The sequence below is a fragment of the Dicentrarchus labrax genome, unplaced genomic scaffold (assembly GCF_905237075.1).
Source record: "Dicentrarchus labrax unplaced genomic scaffold, dlabrax2021, whole genome shotgun sequence".
NCBI classification, from domain to species: domain Eukaryota; kingdom Metazoa; phylum Chordata; class Actinopteri; family Moronidae; genus Dicentrarchus; species Dicentrarchus labrax.
In genome coordinates this window covers 26,318,765-26,346,463 of record NW_026136707.1, presented here as the reverse complement: position 1 = coordinate 26,346,463, position 27,699 = coordinate 26,318,765, and the positions used below count along the sequence as shown (strand labels likewise).

The window sequence follows — 27,699 nt, the reverse complement described above, 5'->3', positions numbered from 1 at the left end:
ATTTGAAAAGTGTCCTGAGATAACTTCCGTTATGAATTGGCGCTATACAAATAAAATTGAATTGAATTGAATTGAATAGCCACAACTGGATGATATGAAAGTAGAAATGTTCACCCAACACTAGAATACTCACCTACCAAGCAGTGCATAAAAACGGTGGCCCTTTTAAATGACATTTTTTTTGGGGAAAAAATTCCTACAGATTCAGGTTAGGGGTCCTTAAGTTCCTGTTGTGTAAAGATCATCTGTGTGACTCAAGAGAACAGCAGCTCTAAACTCACAGGGTTAAACAGTGAAAGGTGGCCTGGGGTCATTCAAACATAATCTTAAGCTTCACAGAAACAGTAAATGGTGGCCTCATGCGTACCTAGGGCGACTGTGGTGCAGAGGCAGAGCACTAATCAGAAGGTTGTTGGTTCGATCCCCGGTTCCTCTCGCCACATGTTGAGGTATACTTGGGCAAGATACTAAACCCCCGAATTGCTCCTGATGCCGTGCATTGTGAATGTGTATGAATGAGTTAGTTTGATGGACTTTGCCATCACTGAGTGAATGTGTGTGAAAGGGTGAATGTGGCACGTAGTGTAAAAGCACTTTGAGTGGCCGGAAGACTAGAAAGGCGCTATACAAGTACAGCTCCATTTACCTGCTGCAGCTCTTTCTCTCTGTGTTGGTGTCTGAGCTCCATGTTGAGGATCTTCCTCTCCAGGTTGCACACCAGTTTCACCTCTGGGCTCTGAGCTTCTTTAGCTTCCTTCAGCTCCTTCAGCAGTCTGGTCAGCTAAATACAAAGTGGAAGCGGTCACAACATGTTAAAATGATGACAAATACTCAACAAAATAGTGAACTTGGGTATCTTGGGTAAAATGAAATCTGATAATCCAGAACAGAAACAGAAAACAAGTAACATATTAAACTTTTTCAGACTGCTGAAATCTGGCAGAAAAGCTGGTGATGCTGCTGCTGAAAACATGCTGTTATTTGCCAGCAAGCTCCCCATTCATTGATATTTCTTTGGTTTTAATCTACTTCAATCTGAATATGCTGCATACAGTGTTCCCATCTGGTCTTTATATATTTTATTTTAGTAGAACATTCTTTTTGTGTTTCAAGACAAGCTGTATGACCTCAGTGAGTCTGATTATTGTGTCACTGTGACAATGTCAACGTAACCATTTGAAGGCCTTTGTGGTTTGGTGGGGGGAGGGTTTGATCACCACTGGTGCGGTTTTCATTTGCTTGTTATACAATTGATAATAAAAAAAAGAACAAAAACATATCCAGAAGAAAATGGGTACCTAGGAGTCTCCCTTTTACTCACATGCCCCCTTTTATTATTAATAATAATAATAATAATAATAAGCAGATGCAACTTTTTCCATGCAGTATGAATGTGTTATTTTGGCCTAGTGTATTTGAATATTTCGACATACAAGGGTCCATAAACAGTATTGGAACTGCATAAATTGGGTATGACTGGAAAGCTGACAACAATTGTATTCATGTGTAGTGATGTCAGTCCCCATAGCAGCAATTTCATTTTAGTGAGACCGCACTGTATAAATTGACCTATTGTGACCTCTAGGATAATCACAGCCTTGTGAAACTGTACAGCCACAAGCTAGAGGCCGAGGGCATTAAGATGATGGATAGCTTTCCAAGCAATATTGACATTAAAGAGGGTTTCTGAGAAATTTTCAGAACAGAAGTGCTCGCCATCCAAACGCTGAAAAATGCAATTCTTACAAAAATCCAGATGTCAATTTTTGATGGTGTTCCTCAACGTCTTTGTGTCATCATGTAGTGTTTGAGGGATTTTTGACCATTTTTGTATATTTTTTAGTGGCCAGAAGTTACATTTTGCACAAAATCTGTGTAAAAAATTGTATATAACACAATGTTTATTACAGATTTCTGATTATAAAACTGAGCTGCATCTCAAATTAATCTTCAGGTTTCCAGCTTTCAGATGATGTGTACCACTTCTACGTGACCTGCTTTCTTCCCCTAAAGCCCCACCCCCCTCCCTGCCCCACCTAAAAAACACATGAATTGGTTTATTGTAAGGAGGGGTGGAGTGGTAGAGGTTAACCCATACCTGCTTCTGCAGAGCATCCTCTCGGGTCCTGGATATTGCCAATGCATCTTTAGCTCCCTGCAGCTCTCTCAGCTGCTCTTGCAAGTGTTTCACCATTACCTGCAGGTAAACGTGAAGGTTAAAGCAACAGGAGCATTTCCAGGACTTCCTGTTGACATGAGAATGGTTGGCTAGTGATCCAGTACCTCCTGAGTGTTGAGCTTATTTGTCAGTTCAGCAACCTTTGAGGATGAGTGTTCCAGGGCATGGGTGGCCCGCAGCTGGTCTAACACCCTGAGGTGTTCTGCTCTGATAGATGACAGCTGCTCTGCAGACTGCTCCTGTAGCCTAACAGATCACATTGAGTTCATTGATCACATCCATGCTCTGCAGAAAATCTCAGTTAATGTGTCCACACTGATACCTGCGCAGCTCATCCTTGGCTTGAGCGGCATCAGCCTTTAACGCCTCCTTTCCCTGCTCAGTCTGCACCTCCAGCTGCTCCAGCTGCTGCTTCAGAGCCTCGTTCTCCTGCAGTACCTCTGAGATATGACTGCCTGCCGAAAAGATGCAACAACAAAATGGAGAATTCAAATACTCAGCTATAGCATAGTGGTGCAAGAAAATATCAATATGTGTATAATATATATGTACACAAGGGTTAGATTTTCCGATAAAATGCAAAGGATGTGACACTTATGTGTGCTCCTGAGTACCTTGTGTCTCCACTTTCCTAGAGGAAACACCCACCAAAACAGAGCCAAAAAAACCGTGATAAATACTATAATACTAACTTATGTATTCTGACAAACAGTGTTGATTTTAGCCCACAATAAATGAAGCTAGCGATTGCTTTGTACTAGCCAAGAGTGATGGGAGGCAGGGGCATGTAACTAGCTAACTGCAGCCTAAGCTAAGCTGGGGTTGTCCGACTGGCTGTGTCTTGGCTGCACAGCGTGGGTCTGGTGTTGGTTGCTTCGTGGTGTTGTCTGGTTAGTAGCATGGAGTCAATGGTCCAAATAAAATATAGGAATATTGCAGATAGTAACGTTATTAAGTATGATTGTCATTTATTTTCCAGCATTTAGTCTATTGTATGTCACTGCTGGCCGATGCTCAGGATTCAATTCAAGTCAATTCAATTTTATTTGTATAGTGCCAATTCAAGTTATCTCAGGACACTTTACAAAATAGAGCAGGTCTAGACTGTACTCCTCATGAAGGATGATGCTCGCTCGTGACTACAGACTGTCTACGTAGTGCGAGCGATTCACTTAACGGCCACTGGTGTCACTATTGACAACGGTTTAATGAAAGTTACATTTTAAATAATGGACTGTTTAAAATGGTTAAAGCACTTTTGGATATCAGGTTATATACATAATATTCTAGCATTCATCTAAGCATGTAAAGGAAAGACAACCAAACAGACAATCAAAAAGCTCATACCTGTGAAGACATTGGGCTGGTAGGTCTTCTCATAATGAGCAGCTGGAAACGTGTCCTCCGCACCACATGTTTCTCCTGCGGTAGCAGAACTGGGTGTTTTGGCTTGGCCCGGCTGTCGTTTGGTCTCTGTAGAACGAGTTTCTGGTCGCAGGTTGGGGACGGACAGCATGTTCCTTGACTCCTTCTGCAGTCTCTCCAGTGTGCGACTCAGCTCCTGAATGGTTCGTGTCTTGGCGCTGAGCTCTTGGTTCAGCCGCTCTATCCGTGCGCCAAATGCTGCCTCAGCTTGACGCTGGTGTCGGCCTGGACTTGGATGGGCCTGTATGGAGGAGGGTTTAGTTCAGTATAGTATGTTCAAGAAAGTAATCTTTTGAAGATAAGGAAGGTGGCCTGTGTGGCTCCTGTAGCGACCTTCTGTTTGAGCTGCTGCTGGAGAGACTCAATCTGGTCCTGGAGGGATTTGTCTTTCTCCTGGTGGCTTTCCTTCACACGTTGCAGTTCTTCCTCCAGCAATCGAACCTGTGACAGCCACGGCTCAGCCCCAGCTGCTGAATTTGCAGCTTCCAGCTGCGGTTTCTGTTCCAGCTGCTGTTCCAGCTCTGAGATCTGCTGCTCGTAGCGGAGCTAAATGGTGAAGTTTAGATTTAGAGACATGCAAAAGAAGAAATGCTTAAGAATTGTTTTGCATTAAGATTTTGATGCAGTTAATCAGCAGTGTGTTTGTTCTTTATGTAAATAAATCTGATAACAATACATTTTGTGATTTTCTTTTACACTTTCATGCTGTTATACTGTTTGGCCCTTTTTTTAAACACACTGCTTTTACCAAAATATAATTGGTCTTGATGAATGACTGAGTAAGGTTCTGAGGTAAGAATTATAATTCAGAATAAATAGAACTATTTGCATTTGATTTGCACATTTAAAGGTTCAGTGTGTACAATTTACGAAGATCTATTGTCAGAAATGGAACCTGAAAAAAGTCACAATTTGCAACTACACTGCTAGATGAAACCAAATAGGATGCTACACCACCAAGTTTTCCTCTTTGTTTTGCATTCTTCAGGTGAGAAAACAACAACAATAAAGCTGGCATGGATTTTGTTTGCAGTCATTTTCCATGCAACTTATTCACTGATTGTATTTGACGCACATCGTTACATGGTAATGGTAAATGGACCTGTACTTGTATAGCGCCTTTCTAGTCTTCCGACCACTCAAAGCCCTTTTACACTACATGCCACATTCACCCTTTCACACACATTCACTCAGTGATGGCAAAGTCCATCGAACAGAAACTAACTCATTCATACACATTCACACACCGATGTAATGTATACTGGGTGCCTAGCTGAAGCTAATTCGCAGCCCCTTCATTATCTGCACTTTACACTGATATATATGACTGACATTATGACCACCCGGGCACCGAACATAGTCATCTTTAAGTTGAGATGGTGAACTTGTAAGGAAACCGTAAACATCTGGCTCTTTAGCTGTTAAAAGCTCCACTCTGTTCTCCAGCCAGTCTCTGTGTGTGTCTGGCTGTGAGTACATTATTGACAATTTGTTGTACCTTGATCCTGTGGAACTGTTGTTCCATGGCCCGCAGGCTGCGCTTGGCCTCCTCATCGTGACTCTCCAGCTCAGCCTCCAGGCGCTGAATCCTGCGCTCAAGCAAGGCGCTGATCCTGCTGGGTGGTGACGTCTTGGCAGCATCCACATCCTCTCGACCACCAGCCGTGGCTGCAGCGTAAATCAGAGCGGGCAGGGAGTTTGGGTTTCTTCGTCTTAGAATCTGCTCCAGCTCCTTCACCTGGTAAAGAGAGAAAGTGAATGGACATGAACTGGACGGGGAAGGGAGGGAGGGAGTGTAATGAGTTTCATAAGTTAGCTTATTTGTCTGTTTGAGCAACCTGTCGCTCCAGATCCTGCATCCTCTTAGTGTCTGCTGTTTTCTCTTTGGTCCTTCTCTGCTGCTCACTGCTTCTTTTGCCCACATCCATGTTCAGTTTTTCTACCTGAGAAGGAGACAACCTGTTATTTCAAAAACATTAATTGTAATTTAGGGATGTCCGATAATATCGGCCCTCCGACCCCAACAACAACTACATGCTAGACTGGTTGGTTGCTAACCGTGGCTAACAAGCAAACAATTTAAAGCTGAATGATTTTAATATTTACACAAAAGATATATATATATATATATATATATATACACACACACACACACACATACATATACATACACATACATACATATAGACCCTTCTTCTTATATATCCAGGAGGGTCTATAACATTAGGCTTGAGGCTTAGAATTGAGGCTGTGCATTCTGTTTTGGCAGATCTAGCTACACCTGTATCTTCTAATGGGAACTATGTACTATGGACGTTTTAAAATACCTCAATAAAAACAAATCAAAGAAATAATGTGAAACATTGTTATATATATTTAGAATAATAATGTTCCTGCAATAAACTACAGGTACACTACTACTTTAGGAATATTTGTAATTGAAAAATTTCAAAACAGCTGTCAATCAGTGCATCACAAATTAAGTAAATAAAGAAACAATAGCAGAACTCATGTTTACATGTCCAACACTGTAGTTGAACAGTTGACTGTTGTCATTCTGGCACTGATGACGCGTCTAGACCAGCATAATGTTGGGAGGCAAATTTGACTAAGGTGACTTATGTAACATTTAGGAGCCTGTAGGACAAACTATGGAGGCAGCGAAACTAGTAGGGCTGCACAATATGGTAATAGGGATTATTTTGACAGATATTGCTATTGCGATAGGATTAATGGTTAGTGTGGGAACAATCATTTTTGCATCACAAATTGAATTTTTACTGTAAAAATTATTAAAGTCAAAATTAAATGTCAAATATTTAAGGGTCTGTATCAAACATCTTAAATCTGGAGAACAAGATTTGTAGACCAGGGCATCTCTTTAGGACTACAGTAACAAATGATTATGCTGTTTTGTCACACATTTTACCTTAAAACTGCTGCTTCTGCAATTTGCATACAACTCTGATAATATTTTGATTAATTGTGCAGCCCTAAAAAATACCAAAAAACCTTAAAGGCCCTATCTAGGCCAGTGTTGGGACTCCATAGAAGAGGACCCACTCCCTCTGTAGATAGAAGCAGCTCATTCTAAGGTAACAAAACCACAATGATTCTTATTTTCAGGTGATTATACACTAATGAAAACATATGCCATAAAACCTATGAATATTATATTGCATTTCTGCCAATAGATCCTCCTCAATGTTACACACTGGACCTTTAAGAAGTTTTTCATAAAATGTATTCAGCTAGGCAAGGAAATCTAATTTAAAAAAGTAGGGCTGATCATTATATGACCAAAGGCAGTGGTCTTTTGTACCACAACTGCTATGAATTGATACTGCAAGGACATAAGACAGGGGGGGACCTTGTAGAGATTACTATATTGACAGTGAACGTCAATGCAGAGCCTTACTTGCTCTTTGAGTCGGTGTATTTCAGCTGTAGCAGCCTTCAGTCTGCCAGCGTCTCTATCCAGCAGCTCCTGGTTCTCAGCAAACCACTGCAGCTTCTTCTTCAGGGCTGCAACTTCCTCTCTGTGCTTGTCCTCCAATACGCGCATCTCAAAAGTCTTGTCACCTGACACATTCAGAATGGATACACACCGTCAGTCGGACCAAAGATCACTTATGCATATAAAGGTCTTTAAATTCCACCATTAGCACTGCTCAGTATGCAGTTTTACCTGAGGCAGACATGGCCTGAGCCCTAGCTAGGTCTCTTTCTTTCTTCATTAGCTGCAGGTCTACCTCCAGAGCTTGCTTTTCTTGCTTCAGTCTGTGAATGTCCTCAGACAGCTTGGCCTCATTCCACTGCATACAGAAACATACAGTATCTCTGTGGTAAGTGAGCAGCTGAAACACAACTTAAAGGTATATGTTTTATGTCTTTCCACTTTGAATAAACAATGTCACAATCATATGCACAGTAAAATTACCATTTTTGTCTATGGAGTCTGGTGGAGAGTGATAATGATATTACGTCTGTTTCTGGTTAAACTAACATCTCTGTAGGGGGTCCTTTCCATAATGTTGTCAGACACGAATAACAATCTGAGCCTGTCAATGGCAAATACAAGCACTTAGCAGTAACCATTGCAGCCTCATTTAGGACTATTTTCTCCATCTAACTTGTTGAATTAAGAGTTTACTTGAACCAAACCAGTGTTGGAGATTGTTGGGCAAGTTTTATATGGTTTCTGTCCAGTTTGATTGATTGATTATCTGCTGGGTAAAATGATTGGTTTTGTCAATGGAGAGGTTGGCCGTAGTGCCCATTGTTTTGGAGATGCTGGTGCCCTAGTTCAACATCTATTAGCTAGTGAATTTTGTATATATAACATTTAAATCTATCAGTATTTCAGTGATTGTGGTACTTACCTGAAATGAATTTATTTGAGCTAACAGGTCTGTAATGCGTTGAGTGTGATCCATTAGGCAGACATTTCCCACAGGCCTAGAGGTTTTATTAATCTGCTCCCTGATGAAAAATGTCAGAGGATACAAACAGAAAAAACACTGGTGATAAAGTCTCATATTAAGAAGACATAAACAAGCAATAATGCATTTGCAAATAGGTCACAGCTCTGATAGACACACCTTTACTGAACCCACCTTGTGAAAGCCAGCTCATTCAGCAACCTCTGGTTTTCATTAAACATGGCCTCCTCGTTGGATTTACTCTTGGCCTGCTGAGCCTTCATCTGCAAATACAGCTTCTCATTCTCCTGTAAAATAATATCAGCTCACAATATTACAATAGTAGAAATATTAAAAAAGCTCATGCAGCAATGAGGACATGCAGGGTTCCCAGTTTTATTCTTGACAATACAGTACTGTAGTAATACAGGACAGCCCATAAGTATCAGTTCAAGTTAAGTAGAATTCATTTTATTTTACATAAAATTCATATTCCCACGGCTTAGCCTATTCAAAGAAAAAGTAGGAAGTGTTTGTTGCAACAATGAACATTGCTGTTGATGTATTAATCAACTATAACAGGACATTTTTCATTTGGCTTTGGAAACATTTGAAAAGACTGCTGCAAGTTTGGAAAAATAGTTTAAATTTTTTTTAGGTTTTCCATGTATTCCTGGACGTGTGGGAACCCTGACATGATCTCCCGTCAATCTCCCATTGGAAACTGAGTTTGGCAGTGTTACCATCCAAACCAGAAGTTGCTGGGAGCACAACCTGAATAACAGCTGTGGTGAAAAGTAAGTCCATTTCTCCAAAGCCTACATTTCTGACACAAAAGAGAATTACAGCAGATATCCAAAAACAAATTAAGAGCAGAAATGAACAGTGAAGACAGTCACATTAAGAGATAAGTATTAGGAGAAACAAACCTGCTGATAGCCTTTTATGAGCATCTCTTGCTCTTTTATTTCTTTGTCTATGTTTTGGAGCTTTTCCTCTGTAGTGGAGTTGGTAGCCTCAGCCCATCTATGTTTCTGACCGGCTTCTTCTGCACTTCTCAGCTGAGGAGTGAAGAAAACACAGATTAGTTACTACGTACAGATGGATCACTGCTGACCTTTATTTTCTAAGTCTGAGTCCTTCAATATTGAGAATCCAAAGCAACATATTTTACATATGCATATATTTTACAGGCAGGGTTCCCACTCTTTTTAAGAAATCATTTTCCAGGTCTTTTCCAGGACATTTCCAGGAGTTTTTCTTGACTATACGGGACAGCAGTTGCTCCCAAAGGTGTCAGTGTTTATGGGAAACACTCCACATTAGCTCACATTTGTGGCAATTTTTTTGCTGCGGCCTCAGCAGATCGGAGCTGCACTCCCATGCAATTGTATTATTGTATTATCCTATTAAAAAAGGAGGTGGACATTATAAACATTAACATTAACAATTTTCAACCACAACAACAAATGCAAATTTGATTATCAATAGACTGTAAATGGATGTGACCATCTACAGCATTTCCAAAATAGATTTGGTGCCAAAAGTTTGCAACGCTTGGGGGGACATGGGAGCAGAAATGAAAAAAGGAGCATGCAGGTATGTAATCAAATCAAGTTTATTTAAATATATTAAAGTAGTCTCTAAATTAGTTAATGTTATTAACTGTTACTTTATCTTACCCACTGTTGTGCTTTTAACTGTTGACAAATATATAATGTTTGAAAATGTACCAACTCAGCCGTCCAAAAATAATGTGTAGTAGTGCAACCAAAGTCTACAGCCAACCGCACCGGTCTCAATCAAACACAGAATGTGAATGTCGGCAGTTGATCTGATCCAGAATGCATGGAATGAATGTTTTGTTTCTCCTGTGTACCTTGCTCTGTAGTACATAGTTCTGTTGTCTGAGTGAGCTGAGCTCTTCTGCTCCTTGCTTCATCACCTGCAGCTCCCTCTCTTTCTGAGCCAGCTGGACTCTGAGCTCCTCCACCAGAGAGCTGCCCTCCTCCTTCTGCAAGTCAGACATCGACACTGAACTCAACCCAACAGAACAGAGACTGTAAAGGACAAACTGTCATAGAAGAAAAGTCACTGTTAACATGCACATCACATTCCATCCACTCAGACACAGCATTCATTAGCATAGCAACACTGACATGATCCCTCACTGGTATCCCATCTGAAAACAGTGACAACTGATGCTTCCTAAAATGCTTTGCCTAAAATTCAGATAATTGGATTTCTAAGACCCCACGCTGCAAATGCATACTGAAGACCTTTTTTTTTTTCCAGAGGGTTCTCATTTTAAAGTCAGTTGTTAGTTAAGTTGTTTTCTTACACTGTCCTTTGGAAGATGTGTCTGTCTGGTTTCCTGAGGACCTCTGACTTCCTGTGTGTCTGCAGCGTCCTGGTGACTGCTGGTGTCTATCTGCTGCTGGAGGACAGCCACTAAGGACTGAACAGATGCCACCAGCTCACTGCTCACCTTCAGACCTACCTCTGCTAATCAGACAAACATAAAAGACACATCAAACACACAGCTACTAACATTACACATTGATTCCACAGCTCTGCGCCATGCTCCCATATTATGAAGATACCACCAGATTCAGCATTTATGTAACGGCACAATTTACAGACCCTTATCTTAAATTATCCGAACAGTTTAATGATTTGATATTTTGTGTACGAGTGTCAATAACAACCTGTGTAGTCATCTTTTTCTTGGCTCTTTGTTAATTTGGCTCTTTCTTGTGGATACTGACGTGGAACAGAGGACTGGGTTTTGGCTGTAGAAACAGCAGCTCTACTCAGCCCCGAAGATCTGGAAGTCACTGCTGTTCTCCCCTCCGCTCTCCTGTCTCTCACAGGAGCCACAGTGGGTTTCCTCACTGAAACTGTGGAGGGATGAGAAACAGCGGAGCCATGGGAGGCCTAGGGGTAAAATGTCCACAATTCATCATGATTAAACAATAGTGTAGTGAAAAACAAGGAAAATGCTCCTGACGGTGAGTGTGGTAGAGGTGATTTAGCTGTTTTTGTATAATATTAGGTTTGTATCTTGTGATTTTGATAATAAGGACAACTTTGCGCTGTTTATGCACTGCACAATTCAAATAAACAAATTACTTTTTAATATAATCTTGTCTGTAAACTTTTTCTAAATAATGTCGCATTAACAGGGATTCAGAAAGAAAGTAAACCTCTGGAGAGCACGGGGAAACCAAACACGCAGGGTGATATGTTGCTATAGTCATATTGTTTATAAAGAATGGAATAAAACATTAAATAAAATTAATTTCTGTATATTATTTTATGTAATTTATTAATTATTAGCAACTTGTTGTCCAGACTGTCCATGTGTTCCCTTTGTCTGGTGGAGTTTACCGCCATGCTCTCCTCCACTAAGATGACATCTGGTTTTGTTGACCTGGTACATTTTTTCATAGTTTTTGTGCTCCAGCGGGCACATCAATGCTGCAATGCAGCCATGAATGGTGGAATAAAGCACTAAGCTGTTCTATCTACACTATCCTGACAGTGAATCTAGGTGAGGAGAAAAACAGCACACTTTGTTTCAGTGACAACAGATGACTAGCTTTATTACCACATAAATGTTAAATTGTGAATTTTCTTTCTGGGAGAACTGATGCTTTAACTGGTTTTAAGAAGAGTTTAGAGTTTGCCTCACCGGTACTCTCTTAGCTTTGCCAGCCTGTGAGGATGTGTACTTGTTCTGATCCTGCATCAGCCTCTCTACTTCCTGTCTGATGCTCCATGTCAGGTTATGGCTGGGAGGGTCCGGGGAGCCCAGTTCCCTTGCTCCCTTTATGCCTGAAACGGGGTCAGCCTCCCCAGGTCGCTTCAGTTGTGACTGTGGAGAAGTGACATCTGGGAAAGTCCTTTCCAAGAAGTGGGATCTCTTTTCTTGGTCAAGTTCTACAGCACTGTAATCAGAAAACGAAGAGAAAAACACACTAAAACGTATATAGTTGTTACTGTTGTCATCCAGGTTTAGATTTTGAGGGTTTTATGAATTTCCCAGTAGACTTTAATGTCTTGTTTATTCTTTTACCATTTATACTTTTAATATTTTATTACCTGCAGCTTTGCATGATAAAATTTACTTTATTTTGTTTGGTGTTAACTATCTGTTAAAAAAAAAAAAACAACAACAAAAAGTTAACAACTCCAATTGGATGACACTGTAAATAAAAGTTGAAATAATGAACGAAATGCTGAGGCTAATCTCAATGCCAGATCTCTGTGGTAACATCCATAATGTGTACAACTGTGTTAAATCCATGTGACAGTCAGATCAACCAGTGGACAAACATAATTAACTGACAGTCTGTTGATGTTCTGTGATGTGATCATTGTGGATAATTCCAGACTTCACAGTCTTAACCTGACAGGCTGGAGGGTGAAGCCTCTGATGTGGTCCTTCTCTGGCCGGATGGGTCTCATCAACTCTTCAGCAGTGGGTAGCTCTAAATGTACACACAAATAAATCAGCATGGCATCACTGTAATCATCACAGCACAGTGAATGTGTCAAACTATCTATCTATATATATACATATATGTATATGTAGGTTGTATGTGTATAATGTGGTGAATTCTGAAGCTTTTCTGTGTCTTAAAATAGATGCTGCTAGTTGCTAACAAGTGTCTAAATGAGACTACAAAGGGCTGGTGACATTAAAACACAGAGACTGATCTACTCAGTAGACCGCCTTTACAGCCTCATTGTGTTTATACTCACACTTTGTAAACTATTCGAACTCAAACTGTACAACTCGTAGATTTTAATTACAAGATTTAATTATAACCTTAGTGGTGGTGATGCTGAAGTCATGTGACCGTGGTGTAGTTTGTTTATAGCCAACGTTAGCGATGGCATTTATGCTTCAATAATCATAAAAGTGGAGTTCATTTGTAAAGATTATCTTGCTGAACAAAATGTGTAAGTATAATAAACTTTGTTTGTCCTTGACATATTCAGAATCCAGACTTCCAAAGAGTAAAACACTTAACTGGAATGCATCATTCTTACAGTTCAACCAACCAGTGATTTATACAGACAGCAAGAGTCCAACATTCCCAAAAATACTGTTTACAGTTTCTGACCTGACTCATTGGTGGAAGCAGGTTGGAGAGACTGTCTGGTGTGTGGAGGGGACGATGGAGACACAGGTCTGTGGATCCTCCCCCTTCCTTCCAGAGATGAATAACGGTGATTATGGTCGTCTGAATCTTCCACAATGTGGATCTGTCTGTAGGCCTCATGAAGAGCTTCCATCTCTGAGCCTCCACTCTGCACATACGACTGCCCTGTTGAGAAAACAAGTTTAGTTTGGCAAGATGAAACTGAAATGATCTTGTGGGGAAACTGCAGTGAGTCATGAAGTCCCCTTTGGATTTTTCTGATAAGAAACAACTGGTAGCTCAAAGATTTATTGTGAGGAAACACATATTGTAACAGTTTTCAGTTAGCAGGAAGAAACAGTAAGAGAGTGCAAGAGATCTGAACACTAAGTATAAGTTACATTTATACACAGCTAATTTGTAACAGCAAATACATTTTAGGGGAAACAAAATGCAACCTAGGTTGTTTTTAACAATAAAATAAGGAAACAAATGTTCATACTGAATTTATCTGGCTTGTTCACTGACATATTCTATTAGTTTTTCTTGTGGGAACTACAGTATAACATGATTCACTTCTTTATGGTAACTTTTAAGTATTTCAAAGCTCAACCTCACGGTCTACATATCTGATCAACTTAAATCAAATGTGTAAAATATAAATAAACGTATACAGACAGTTCTCTACTAAGTACACCCATCTTTTATCCTTCGCCAACTGGAAATTTAACAAGACTTTATCATGTCCCACATTTCATTATTGCCCGCCTATCTTACTCTCATAAAACACAAAAAAAACAAAGAACAAAAAAACAAAAACAAATCTCAAAGCAGATTTAAAAGTCCAACTTCTTTTTTTACATTTTCAAAAAATAGCATATTTATTATTTCCAGTGTAGTTGTGGAGGAGAGGATGTGGATTTCTTAAATACAACTGATGAAAAGAATAATCAAGCTCAGTGGATACATCACTTTATCTTCGAATATATCTTGAAGTATATAACATCTCCGATAACCAATGATGTGTATCAAACCAAAATCTTCAAACCATTAGTATCATTTTAGGAGACATTGTTGTTTCATGTATCTATGCAGAATGCTGCATACAGTCCGGGTGCTACATTTTCCCCAAAAAGATGGGATGGCCATAACATATTTGATAAATTGTTGAGTCAGATTTGGTGTTTTGGGAACTTCTGCTGTGTGCTGGCTTTGGGAGTGCTGAGCCAATCTAATAATATATGGTATATATATATATATATATATATATATATATATATATATATGTAATTATTATTATTATTTTTTTTGGACAACAGTATGACACCCATTACCTTATTGCTATGACAACTTTGTAGTCCTTAGTGTATCTCCACTCTAAAAATATCTTCCATTTATAGTGTAACTGCAAAGGTATTCTCTGTTCTTGACAAGTTCACCGCCTTCCAGACTACCTGGAAGACTTTCCTCTAAGACACATGAACTGACTGTCATACCACCATGTTTTAAACATTATATGAAATTCACTTGTCAGTACATGTCGCACTAGAGAACCAGCATCTCAGACCAAAACAACTGGGTGCTACAGCTGGCCAGACTCCATAGACAAAACCAGTCATTTTACCTAGCACATAAACGTAACACACTTCAAACTGGACATAAACAAAATAAAACTCACCAAAACCATCTTTGTTAGTCTTTCAACAGCCCTTATAACTATCACCAACACTGGTTTGGTTAGAAGAGAAAACAGTCTGCAATCGCTGCCATGTAACGTTAGCTAATCCTTAGGGACAAACAGCCATAACTCACCACCAGACTCCATTGACAAAAAAATTTCATTTTAACACTATTATTTACTTGACCCGATGCATTTGTGTTACCTCTGTCCAGAGATCCTGCTGTGTCCTTCTTTCTGTCTTCTCCACTGGGGTCATCCAAGGAATCATAGAGAGAAACTGAGATAAAAGTATATACACGTAGTTAGCTAGAAGTCCTTGTGAACTAGCAGTAAAGACCTGTTTGATCCAAAACTAATGAGACATTTGAATGAGCTTTGAACAGATACACACTGTTGATGGTGAGGTCATTATTGGTATTATTAAAATGGCTTCCTCTGTAGTGCTTTATTATGTAATGGTTTGTCTTTGACTGAAAGATTTTATTCCTCCCAATACTCACCCATGACCTCAGTAAAATATCATCTCTTTCTCTCTTACCTTTGGCAAGAATTGGAGACATTTTAGACTTCTGAAAGACAGACAACAGCATGAATTATTGAATCATGTAGTAAGATGTCAGTTTGTCAGATTTCAGTATAAACAGAGAAAAAGCTTAGAGCATGAAGCCTCAGTAACATGATTACAAATTTTAGTGACTGGTCTCAGTGCAAATTTGAGCTGGAAGCAAAGCAAACTGACCTCTCCAGTTCAGGAGGCAGAACAGCAGCTCTATTGGTAGAATTCTCTGAGGATTGGCAACTAACCACTAGCAGTGATACAGTGTTTCCTACACATATTTCACTGTAACCACAGTGGCTTTGCACAGGATCCTGTTAATCTGCCTCAAGTACACAGACAGCGTTTTTCATGGGGTTTGGCTCTCAGTCCGTAGTGTGAAGCACACTGATGATACTCAGTCAGTGTTAACCACTAGCAAAGTTTTTTTATTTCTGGTCATTAAGGGCATTAAGAGTCCATCGCTGGCTTGTTTTTTGGGCTGATTTTTATTTTGCTAATTTAACTGTCTGCCTCTGAAGAATGAGACCTGCTGCTAGGCGATGCAGTAGACACACTAAGTCATAGAAAAAGTGAGAGGAAAAATAGCTGTGGAGCCAGAATGCTATCACACTTTACTCTGGAATACAGTAACAAGGTGATTCACAGGGGCTCCGACCAGGACTCTGACTCCGGGGATGAAAAAAACACAGCAGGGAGAAGGTGGAGAGGAGCGACAGAAAGGTATGGGATCAGAGAGACAGCGACAGTGTGTAGATCTGGAATATTTTCACATCTAACTGAGACAATTAGTTAGACATCACAGTTGGTGATTGTTGGAACAGGAACAGCAACACTTTTGGTGAGTTTTTCTGTCCAGTTTGTGTGTTTTAAGATGAGTTAAGACAATTCAGTTTAATTCTGTAAAATAAAGAAACTTAAATTGAGATGGTTGTATTTTTCTGTTTAATGACACAAATAGGTGTTTGGTGTGATGGTTCCATGTTGTAAAATTAGCATATATCGCCATAACCATAGCTCTAACATATATTTTATGGCTGTGGTATTCCTGTTCTGCCTTTACAGTGTCGTGTTTGAGTTATTCCTCAGCAACTTCAACCACATGGATTTGTTTTTTGATTGGATTTGTTTGGCTTTGATGTTGTCATCATTGTGGTGTATATGCCAGGATATATCCCTCATCACCCATTCTCTTTATACTATCTTCTAGCTTCCTCTGCAATACAGTTAACTAGGTGGAAAACATATTCTTCAGTTGATACCTCGATCCTCCTTTTGTAGCTAGCTCACTAGGACTGACAGATTACCAGTATATATATTTTTATTTTGAATGCACCAGATAATACATTATGCACACAGAGAGTTAGTAAGTGGATCTTAAGTTAAAATGATTTAATCACTTATCAAAGAACACTTTCTGAGTTTAATAATCATAGATTCCAACTACAAACCTCCTCCAGTGGCTCTTTTCCATTCTCCTCTTCCTCAAAATCCTCACTGTAGTGTGGAGAGCCTGTAGAAACTGAGAGACAAAAGACCTGGTTGAGACACACAGAGACAGAGAAAGAGAAGGTTTGCCGAGGGTTCATTACTCTTACCTGGAGACTCTCTGACGGTCTCTGTCACCCTGGCCTTCCTTTGATCATCATCACTCTGCTCCACTGCTTCCTCAGCTTTCCTGCAGGGAGGATATCCATCCTTATGCATCACAGTCACAACTGTGATCCTCAAGGGCAGAGTCAGCAGCAAAGCCTGACCCTGGTCACCATTGGACTTCTAACAGAATAACTTTACTACAACAAGGTTAGACTGAAAAGTAGACTTGCTGTGGCTTTCCAAAGAGAGGCGAAATGGCAGCCAATGAGGAGCCTGCTGGTTATATACTATGGTTTCATTTCATTTCTCTGATATTTACTGCCTGGTCATATTCTGGTCAACAAATCAAATGACACCTAAATATCTGCTTTATTTGAGCTAACTGGGAGTCGTGTTACTGCTCATGAAAACATTTCCTGATTTTAACTAACAAAACAACTGGGGACTTTCATTCAGAAGAGTTTATAGGGAATTAAATGTGTTTATCACTGAGCTTAGTTAGCGGCTATTCTTCCATAAATACAAGTCTACATACTGCAGATAGGAAGGTGGCCGTGTTCAATTACGCTTTAGAACATAACGCTGGTCCCTCTCTTCTCACTGGGTTGATGCACCGAGTCAAACCAAGTCAAATCAAGTCAGTATACGTGTATGGGAAAGGGCTATTAGTGTTCTGTGGGTGTAATATTAGAGTTTGACAGTTTACATACCTGAGGTTAGTACCGAGGGTGGAACTTGTTGAGTCCAGCTCCCTGTTCAGCTTGGAGTAATCTATAGTTGATAAAGCCCCTGCCTCTAATTGGGCAAAGAACCTGGCTTTCTCCTCTGCTTCCTCCAGAGTGTCCAAGCCAATATGTGTCGTATTCGCAGCTGGTACCGTCACTGACTCTGCATACACACGTAAAGAGAGCATATGTGGAAAGCACAAATTTGATACTTCAAAACGATAAAAAAGCAAAAAATCGGCGTGATAAAGTATTGCTCAGAACAGAAGGACTGAAACACTAACGGCTGCTTCAAGTGACTTGCTATTTGAATACCTGACAACATTAAAAAGCTCCTTTGCAATAGCTGAACACATTTGAACTGGAAAACTGGAGCTTAGTGTTTTCTTGGAAACCGTGGGAAACACCTAGACAACTTAGATGTCCCATTTTGTCAGACAACACAAGCCACAAACTAGTTCATACAAAGCAAGCGCAAGCTTTCACATCAGCAAGTTGCAGTCGAGCTGAACCGAGGCATATTTCTATTAACTGTGAGTAAAATACAAAATATCTACTCCTTATCATTCCAGAACTTGCCTGAGAATTATCACATTTTTAAGTTTTCTTCAGTATCCAGGTAATCCAGTGTTAGTTGTCTGTACATCCATGAGTATATTGCAAATAGGAACTGCTCATAGCTAATTTGGCATACTTTTAATGGAGCCAATTTGCCAAAATGTCAACAAATATAAGCTTTAAAAAATGGGTTTAAGTAGTAGCTCACAGCTAATTAACTGACTTCATGGCAACATGTTTACATCCCCCCCAAAGCCCCCAAATTATGGGATAAGTAATTCCAAAACTTGAAGCATTCCTCTAAACAGAAGTAAGACTACTGGCCCTTGGTCAACAGTGTCAAACTTTGGAAACCCCTCCTATAGACAACCAGTGTTGAATTAATTGCACTATAGTGTAAGTGTAGAAGTGTAATCCAACAAACTGCTAGTCAATAGTGCTTTTAATGAAAGTATCTTGGCCCCATGTGTCAGTCATACCCTGTCCAAGACTCACCCTCTATCTCAGTACTGTCTCTGAAAGCAGCTGCCTCCAGCCCTTCTCCCCTCAAACCAGTGTCCCCTGGATCCTCCTCCTCCTCCCGAATAGACTGAGATTTCCTCAAAGACTTCCTGAAAGTCTTCCCAGGTCCCAGCAGTCCTGGAATTTTTTTTAGAGAAAGAGACATTATTCAGTCATTAGTTGAATCATCTTACGTTATGATTAACAACTGTAAAAAGATTATCTATTGATTATATTTACAGGATTTATGTTAGTGTGTTCATTCTTCTTAAACTGACATTCAACATCAAGGACTGACACTAATAATACAGTACAGGTTGTACATGAGGACAAATCTGATATATAACAACAAACTGTGGACACAAACACACCTCACACAATCACAACTAAATATTCACAACTCTATTGTTTCTAAAAGATATACACACGTGTGTGTGTGTGTGTGTGTGTGTGTGTGTGTGTGTGTGTGTGTGTGTTTCTATTGTATATAGAATTGGTAACTGGTCAGCTGAAGGTGGGTACTGATTGTGGTTACCGGATGATGGGACCTGGATGAATGTATCTATATAACTAAAACTGTGTGTAAATACTGAGGACATTTTCTCAGAATATGTATCTGCACCCACTTCTACATTCTGTCCATCTGTCTATGTGTCAGTGCAGTTATAACTTACTGAGACTTTTAGTTATTTTAGTCCTCAGTAAAGAACTTTATTTAAACTTTACTCACGCATCATCATTTATATTAAGATGGATAAGAAACTCTTACAGCAGTAATTCCCAACCAGGTGTACATGCACCCCAGGGGGTACTTCTGCAGTTGCCAGGGGGTACGTGAAAACATTTAGTCAACTAATATAAAAACTATAGAACTTAAAATTTTTAATTAAATAAATATGTATCAACATACTGAGTCAGCTGTAACACCGGGACAAACAGAGCCAGAGTGCTGCTATTGTGTATGTGGCTAATTGAAAAGGCTCTGTTACACTAAATGGAACACAACCTTAATTAGTATCATTAATTAGTAACTTGTTTTTAACCTACTATCTCATGACCAAATGGCTGCTGTGAAAAAGGTTGATCGATAGTGCATGAATACTTGTTAGTAAGCAAGCAAAGGATACTGCATAGCGGGATAAAAGTAATTAATAAACGGTCAAAATAATAAAAAGTAACAAATAAACTGTCCAAAATGTTAGTCAGAAAGGGTATAAATGATTGGAAAAAAAACATCTAAAAATCTGTAGATGGTCAAAAAGCCTAAAGGTAACAGATAAATTGTTGAAGTAACCAAAGGTAATGGATAAAGGGCTAAAAAAGTTAGCAAACCAAAACAGCTGACAGACAGTTGTACTGTATGTAAAAAAAACTATTCTAATAATATCCACTTTTGTATCGTCAATAGTGTTACATAGTGTCTTTTAAATCAGTTCAAATGAACACATTTGGAATATGACCTTTAGTGTTGATGAAGGGGTATTTGAGTTCACAGGACTGTGGGGGTAAGTCTGAAATAAAGGCTGGGGACCTCTGTCTGCACCGCTACTCATGGTCCCATACTGCCACCCAGTGTATTTTGGTATATATGCATCATTCCACTCTGTTTTTGAATAAGTAATCGTCTGTGATTTCTGTTTTGCCGGCTAACATGTTGGTGTGTCAGGTTAAAGATGCTGTTCTGAAAAATGTCTCACACACACATACACAATGCCACCACTACTTGCCTGGCTGTTTTTTAAGGTGCAACCCTGCCATTTCATGAACAATCAATTTCCAAAGTAAAATAATGCAAATTGAATTTCAAAGGAAATTAAATGGAATGATGAGTTTATGAGAATTTGCTTTCAAGTAAGCACGATTAAGGAAAAACCTTCAGACTATCAGCATCTGCTATGCAATAGAGAATAATAACTTATACATCAGTAAGCAAACATACAAGAGTCTCCAGGTCTGTGTGGCAGGCAGGAAAAGTACAACTTAAACACACAACATAAAAACTAACAACTGAATAAGAGACAATAACAAAAACTAGTGGTGCTAGTGATGTATATCAGTCTACTGCTGAGGGACTAATACAACACTACCGAAGGGTTTGTGGGTCTAAGTTGAAGTTACCATCTTCACTGTCCATCTGGGAACAACTATCAGTGCTGGCTGGTGGAGTATCATTAGAGTGTGTCTCATCAGGGCTCGACACACACTGGAGGTTTTCAAGAGTGGGACTGCTCAGACTGTCAGAACGCAGGTCGTCAGATGGAGTGGAATTTTGAGGAACCTCCAAAACTGTATCTTTGGGGGTCTTGTCCAATTGAAGCGGTTTATCCAGAGCTTTGCTGCGAGGTTTAGGGACCGGCTTATAAACAGGTTCCGCACAAATAACTTGAGACAGCAAGAAGAAGAAATAATATTGTTGCACTGTTCAGCTAAATATGGAATAGCTATTTGAATGTGACATCTAAACTACACAAGGCTTTGTTTCCACTGAGATATACACACATGGCAGACAGAATTGGCTTTGGCTACATTCACAAATATCCAGCAATGCAGCTCCCTCCTGCAGGGTTGTGCGGAGATGTGGTTCTGTTTATTAGGGTTCTAGAATGTAATGGCAGTGAAAGACTCAGAAAATAATGTTTTATTCCTCTGACTCACTGCTCTGTTTTCAGTAATGCCACTCCCTTTTTTATTTATTTTAGAAATTGTAGGCTTTTGTCAAAAAAATACGCTGATTTAAAACAGAGTATAAGTCATCAGAGAGCAGGAGGGGACTAATCAGTGGTTCTGAGAGTAACTGTAATCTTTACAGAAACAACCTGGGAACACTGTGGATGCATGTTTTAAACCTGAACTAGCTTAATGTGGACGTAGTCTAAAAGCCTTCTGCACTCTCTGTAGTGGCACTTTTTCTCAACTTGTTCTCACCATCATCGTTCTCAGGCTGAGATTTTTTGGCTTTGATAAATCTGCTTTTGGCCATCTCTGCTGGGGAAAGAGGAAAAACACAAAGTGACAGTCTTTCAGATAAGGAGATAATGAACTGACAAACACAGAGGTATGAATGTGGACCCAGTTTTTCTGTAGATTTGCACATTTTTGTAGTAAATTTGATGTTTCATAGTAGCAGTGAGACAGATTTGTTTACTGGATGTTACTACATTACTGAAGGGCAATGCAGGGCAACACGCTTTTTATTGACACCTTTAACTCAATATACAGGTTTTTATGGAGGCAATCTGAGTATATACGGATTCATTTCCCAACATAACATTTTTCCAGGATTTAGGGTCATTTTTATCAATTTCCAGGGAAAACTAGCCTCTAAAGTTCCATGTCTTCCAAGTTTTCAGGGAACCTTGACAGTTCACAAAGACTAATTACTGATCTAAATGAGGCTACGGTTGGTCTTTAAGCCAGCTAATCTAAATGTAGACTATAGTAACTATAGTCAAATAACAATTTAACGTATGCTCTGCACATCAGCATGCTGTGAGTGTGTGTGTTTTCACAGCTGTACATATCGCCATAGTATGTAATTGAAAGATGTGCAACATCAGCATTGTAAGTGAACAGAAAAGAAAAATTCAGTGAAAGAAAGAAAAGAAATATCCAGCGAGCCAGACAGACAGGATAGTGTTATAAGAGGAGCAGAAAGAAATCAAACAGCATTTTGAAAACATTAGGCTTGTCCAGTTGGAAATGGATAATGAGGACAGACATAGGTAAAGGAAACATCAGTCAACAGTGTAAAGGAGAAAAATACAAGTTAGGGTGGAAGAGGTACTTTGATTTAATAAGTTGCAGCAGGCAACTGACAGTTGTACATGGGTGCATTTCATGTCTCCTAACTGCATCCACATTTCCCTCACTTGCGTCTATACATGCATTCCTGGTGGGAGGGGCTAAGATACAAGGAAAAGAGAAGAAGGAGAGAAGGAAGGAGGAAATATGTTTTTAGAGAATTGAGATGTCCTTTCCTCTGAATCATCATGTGAAGCGACGTCTGTTTCTGATGACAGTGACAGCTAATAATAATAAAGACACACAGTTATCAGTGCCAGAGGAGCAGCCTGTTACCTGTTTAACAAACACCTGCACATGAATCCCCTGCATCATTGTAATGCACACACAGATCGCAGTTCAAACTGCAGCACTGAGATTGATCTGACAGCTGGGTTATAAAAAATAGGATGACGTTCTGATTAATAGCAGATGGATTGAGGGTGGCTAAAACAGGGTGAAGTTTCTCCTCATAGGGAGAGAGCTGGGCTCATTTACGAACGAAGAACAGCATAACTTCACTGATTATTTAAATCTCCCGACACGCAGACAGGATTTAATGTTAATTAATGTTCCCTAAGGTCACACACAGTCCAGGTTCATACAGGGAAACTGACAACTCCTCAGATCCCTCTGGAGAGTTTCCTCTGTTTACAACTACAGTTCTTAGTTTTGCTGCTTAATGATATTTGCGGCAGTAAATGGTAAATGGACTATACTTATATAACTTAGCGCCCCTATAGTCTGTCGACCACTCAACGCTCTGTACTATACATGCCACACTCACCACATTTGCTCACATTCATACACTGTTTCATGCACATAGGAGCAATATGGTGTTAAGTATCTTAATCAAGAGAGACATGCAGTGGGGAGGAGCCGGGGATCGAACCGCCAACCTTCCAATTATTGAACCCTGCTCTACCTCTGAGCCACAGCCGCCCCAGCAGTCACATTACTGTGTGCATGAAAACATTATTATTTACTTCTGCCTCAAGGGAGGGTTGGGGAGTAAGAAAATATAAAATAAGAAGCTCGGGTTGTAACCCTTGAGACAGATAATCTGTGAAAAAAAGTTCCTCTGGCTCCTCCAAGAATATTCTGGGCCAGAATGAAAACAGCCAGTCAGAGCAGAGAAAGATAGTTGATTTTTTGAGTATCGTTCCCAGGTCCCCTCTTTGGACCCAAAGTGACTCTCACTCTCAATACTGGACCAAATTCAAAACTTGTTGTCCCCAATTGTCAATTTGACTCAAAAACATTGGAAAATAAGATCCATGTTGAAAAATACCAAACGCCCTTTAGCAGACCAAATGCACTGATTTCAGAATGGGATTGTTATGTCAAGTCAGGAAGTAATGCCATTCAAATTCAGTAAAGTTGTGTTGTGTAAAGTGTGGATCTCTGCATACCAACTGTACATAATGTATCTCTCTCTCGATATTCCCCAGCAAGCCAGCGACCTCTATTTGGTTTTGCCATGAATAACTACTTTTATGGGCGTTTAATTGCTGCCAGCTGTTAATTGCAGGAACATATGCTCAGATTGTCTCTCAGTCCCACCCTGGACTGCAGAGCTCAAAACCCCAGCACAACTGCAGCCACTGACGTCACACATTCTCATTCTGAAAAGTGCCAGGCAGACAAAGGCCAACATGTCTGGTGTGATGGATGCTACATGATGGAGGATTCCCTCCTCATTACTACCTCGACCGCTGTGCTCGTCATCTTGCCACCAGGACACTGTTGTTTTCTGGGCTGGTTTCCGACTGCTTTTAGCACCGGGCTGCTTGTCAGAGCTTGTGAAATCCACCGAGTCATCTGAAACAGACTGACAGGGAGTCCGGTTTCAGTCACAGAGATGCCTTCAAGATAAGACTGTGTATATTAAACCATGACATTGTTTGCTTTTTGTGTCAATCTTTGATGTTAAAAGGTCCAGTGTGGGAGAGTTAGTCCTTGCTGCAGCGGCCACAGGTTCGACTCCAGTCTGTGACCCTTTGCCGCATGTCCCCTCTCTCTCCTCCCTTTACTGTCATCTATTGGAGGCATTGCCATGTCATTTTAAATAGAAATCCATGTTCTCCATGGGATGAATCCGACCGACTTTGGTGATTCCCTGACTGTTTATTTACCAACACCATGAGGTTGACAGATATGGTTTTGAGTGAAATGTATTAAAAGTCAAGTGTGTAACATGGAATGTAATAGTCATAGGTATGTTTTTATTAGTGTATGATCACCTGAAAATAAGAATTGTTGTGTTAACTCAGAATGAGCTGTTTTTTATCTACAGACGCTGTGGGTCCACCATGTTTCAACAGTAGCCCAGAAGGGACAAACCACCAGCCACCATAGTTCGCAATGGACCTTTAAAAGGTCAAGCACCAGTGTCGAAACGTGTGTAAATGCCCCTATCTAGAGCCAGTGTTTGGTTTGTCCCTTTAGGGCTACTGTAGAAACATGGTGGTTCAACATAGGAGGCTTATTCTAAGATAACAAAAACACAATGATTCTTATATTCAGGTGATTATTCACTAATGGAAACATACCTATGAACACTATATTCCATTTCTGACAATAGATGTTACACACTGGACTTTTAAGTATCCAGATTTCTGTCATTATTGTGGCATTTCTGATATTAGCCAACATGATGGAAGATATTGCTCGGCTGCTGCTTAGATTTAGAAGACAAAAGTCAGATACTCATTCTTTTATGAGTCTTACAGTGTTTTTACATCTAGTCAGTGCTATAATATGCAATAGAGTTGGTTTGGATAGGACAGATGGACACATTTCAGTTATGTTGCTACTCGTAACAATTCAGGATCACTCATCACACACTAGTCTTTTTGGGCCTCTGAAGTTGTTAAGGTCAGACCTTGTAACATTTCCATTTAAGATTAACATTAAGACCACAGCAGCATAAGATGAAACAGATGAAATACATATTTTGTACCGCCCTCTAAAATCACTGTAATACATTCATTTTCTAGATCTCTGTCTCTTATGCAGCGAAAAGTAAATCAGTTCAAAATCAGGGCTTATAAAGCATAAGGTTTCTTTGCATACAGTACGACAGTAGTTTTTCTACACAGTATTACTTTACCTCCTTCAAGAACAGCTCAAACTGTTCATCCAGCTCCTCCTTGGTCAGCCTCTGAGACATAGTGATACGGTCCACTCCATCAGCCAATGGGAACCCAGACAACTGACATAAAGACAGAGAGAATTTGGGAAAGAAATTACACCTCAGGTGTGTAGCATAGTTTAAAACAAACATTATAAGCATTAAAATGTCTAACTTTGACAAGGTGAGTTACGGTATTTATAAGTCTCATTATGTTGTTTTCATTGTGATGAATACTAACCCAGAACACTGGCAATCAATATCAATATTACAAAATATTAGAACATAGGGTTTTAAAAAGAAAATGTTCAATCACATCCACAAAGTGAAAGCTCAGTTAGGATTTCTTTTGTCAAACAGCGTACATAGTCATAAAAGTGTAATCCAAAAGTGAGCGGCTGAGAAAGGCCTCTTAATCACAAGATAAAGAAATCCTTTATGTACACCAGAAAATACAGTGTAATCTGTAGAACTAATACAGTATACTCCAGCTTGTTGTTACAATATTGATGACGAATATGGCTAAAGTTTTGTCTTTACTTTGTGAGACTTGTCAAAGCAGGACAGGCACAATCTTCATAAGGATAGCTCAATTCCATTTAAACTGTTAGGTAACGTTATCCCGGTAAGCTGTGTCACAATAGAAGAATCTAGGCACGTAATGCAGCCATTATCAATGCTACTAACTATTCTAACTTTCAGATAGGTATTTAAGGTAATCTTTTCACTAAAGAATTACTTGGGTCTGATGGCTGATTTCTACCAGGAATCCCACAATGTTATTAACCTAACTTAAGTGCTCGGCGTACGACGCTAGCGAGCTCTGTAAACCATTCGTAAAAGGTGAAAATGTACTGAAATAAAATGCTACTTGCTAAAGTATTTTATGCCGAATATTTCACAACAGCCCATAAATTAAGAAAAAGCGAAAGACATTGCACCACAACATTACCAGATTTGCGAACGGGGACAAGCATTTTAAAATACATTGAACAGAGAACGGGATATGTCAGTTGGTCAGGTGTCAAGCTCATAGGATTCAACAGTACTACTTCCGGTCACAACTGTCAAAATAAAGCCGCAACGTTACCCGCTAAAAGGACATTTAACGTTAGCCAGCGTTAAATTCGGTCGGTTAAAGTACACATATAGATAACCCAACTTGATAACTACCCTAACCTCAGATGTAGGCAGAGCCAGGTACAAATTTAATTTATTTCACTGGGAGAACGCTCATAAAATCATGAATTTCGATTGTTTTCTCATATAACGTTTAAATAATATATTGACTCCTTTTCGTCTACAGCTAATTAGTTATTAAAAGGAAACAAACTCTGGTTCTCCTTATAGCCTATATGTCACTTTAGGTAACGTAAACACAAACGGCAGCGCAGTAACGTCGGTGCCCCAAGTGCTGCCTCCCTTCCGGTGTTTTTCGGGAAAATTGACACAGCCAACAGTAACGTTAGCTAAGTAGTTTATCGAATTAGCTAGTAACGTGAGCTGTCTAGAAGAGTAAACTAACGTTTGCCACTAAGTGCCGAATAAAGCTCCTCACTTTCAGTAGCGTAGTCTTTTCAGTCTGGTATCGATAGAACTCACATTAAAGACTTTAACAGGCTCTCAACTGATGAACACTTGATGAAACGTCCCCCTCCCTTCTTGTTTTGAGTGTATGTTCCCGCGACAACTCCCGGGTGACAAAAGCAACCTGATTGGCTAGGGAAAAAAACGTCATAAGAAGTGATAACCAATGGGCATACAGAAGGATAAAGCGAGTACTCGGGGGTTGGGCATGCATGAACGTTTCATGGTCAAAAGTATGTGGACACCTATGTGCAGATAAAACTATGACACACAAAACAAATGTTTTATTCACCCTGTATTAGCACTGCCATGTTATTCTGATGACTGATGATTATAATTCAGACTTCATTTGAAAGATAAACTGACCACCAATTTTGAGCGTTAAAGGTCCAGTGTTTTATTTTCAT

General features: G+C 39.7%; 1 protein-coding gene across 9 annotated transcripts in view; it reads right to left on the bottom strand.

Annotated features, from left to right (window-relative positions):
- cep162 (centrosomal protein 162) overlaps positions 1-27,389 on the bottom strand; it is a 30,036-nt gene extending 2,647 nt beyond the window's left edge. The window contains exons 1-29 of one of the 9 annotated variants that reach the window (XM_051407251.1): positions 27,308-27,389; positions 25,685-25,786; positions 24,280-24,403; positions 21,718-21,777; positions 18,787-18,930; positions 17,719-17,896; positions 17,011-17,090; positions 16,864-16,934; positions 15,395-15,425; positions 15,059-15,133; positions 13,158-13,361; positions 12,437-12,518; positions 11,720-11,975; positions 10,734-10,962; positions 10,367-10,530; positions 9,905-10,039; positions 8,955-9,086; positions 8,221-8,333; positions 7,987-8,086; positions 7,293-7,419; positions 7,023-7,186; positions 5,443-5,547; positions 5,103-5,342; positions 3,938-4,150; positions 3,527-3,845; positions 2,502-2,634; positions 2,284-2,425; positions 2,099-2,197; positions 647-781 (exon numbers count right to left, since the gene is read on the bottom strand). In XM_051407251.1, the coding sequence (XP_051263211.1) occupies positions 647-781; positions 2,099-2,197; positions 2,284-2,425; positions 2,502-2,634; positions 3,527-3,845; positions 3,938-4,150; positions 5,103-5,342; positions 5,443-5,547; positions 7,023-7,186; positions 7,293-7,419; positions 7,987-8,086; positions 8,221-8,333; positions 8,955-9,086; positions 9,905-10,039; positions 10,367-10,530; positions 10,734-10,962; positions 11,720-11,975; positions 12,437-12,518; positions 13,158-13,361; positions 15,059-15,133; positions 15,395-15,425; positions 16,864-16,934; positions 17,011-17,090; positions 17,719-17,896; positions 18,787-18,930; positions 21,718-21,777; positions 24,280-24,403; positions 25,685-25,744 (3,915 nt within the window). In that variant the 5' untranslated portion in view covers positions 25,745-25,786; positions 27,308-27,389. Of the gene's footprint in view, positions 1-646; positions 782-2,098; positions 2,198-2,283; positions 2,426-2,501; positions 2,635-3,526; positions 3,846-3,937; positions 4,151-5,102; positions 5,343-5,442; positions 5,548-7,022; positions 7,187-7,292; positions 7,420-7,986; positions 8,087-8,220; positions 8,334-8,954; positions 9,087-9,904; positions 10,040-10,366; positions 10,531-10,733; positions 10,963-11,719; positions 11,976-12,436; positions 12,519-13,157; positions 13,362-15,058; positions 15,134-15,394; positions 15,426-16,863; positions 16,935-17,010; positions 17,091-17,718; positions 17,897-18,786; positions 18,931-21,717; positions 21,778-24,279; positions 24,404-25,684; positions 25,787-26,245; positions 26,265-26,444; positions 26,630-26,657; positions 27,228-27,263 lie in introns of those variants that run through there. The other 8 variants (XM_051407252.1, XM_051407253.1, XM_051407257.1 and 5 more) reach the window with 8 other exon arrangements.
- Between the last annotated feature and the right edge of the window lie 310 nt (positions 27,390-27,699).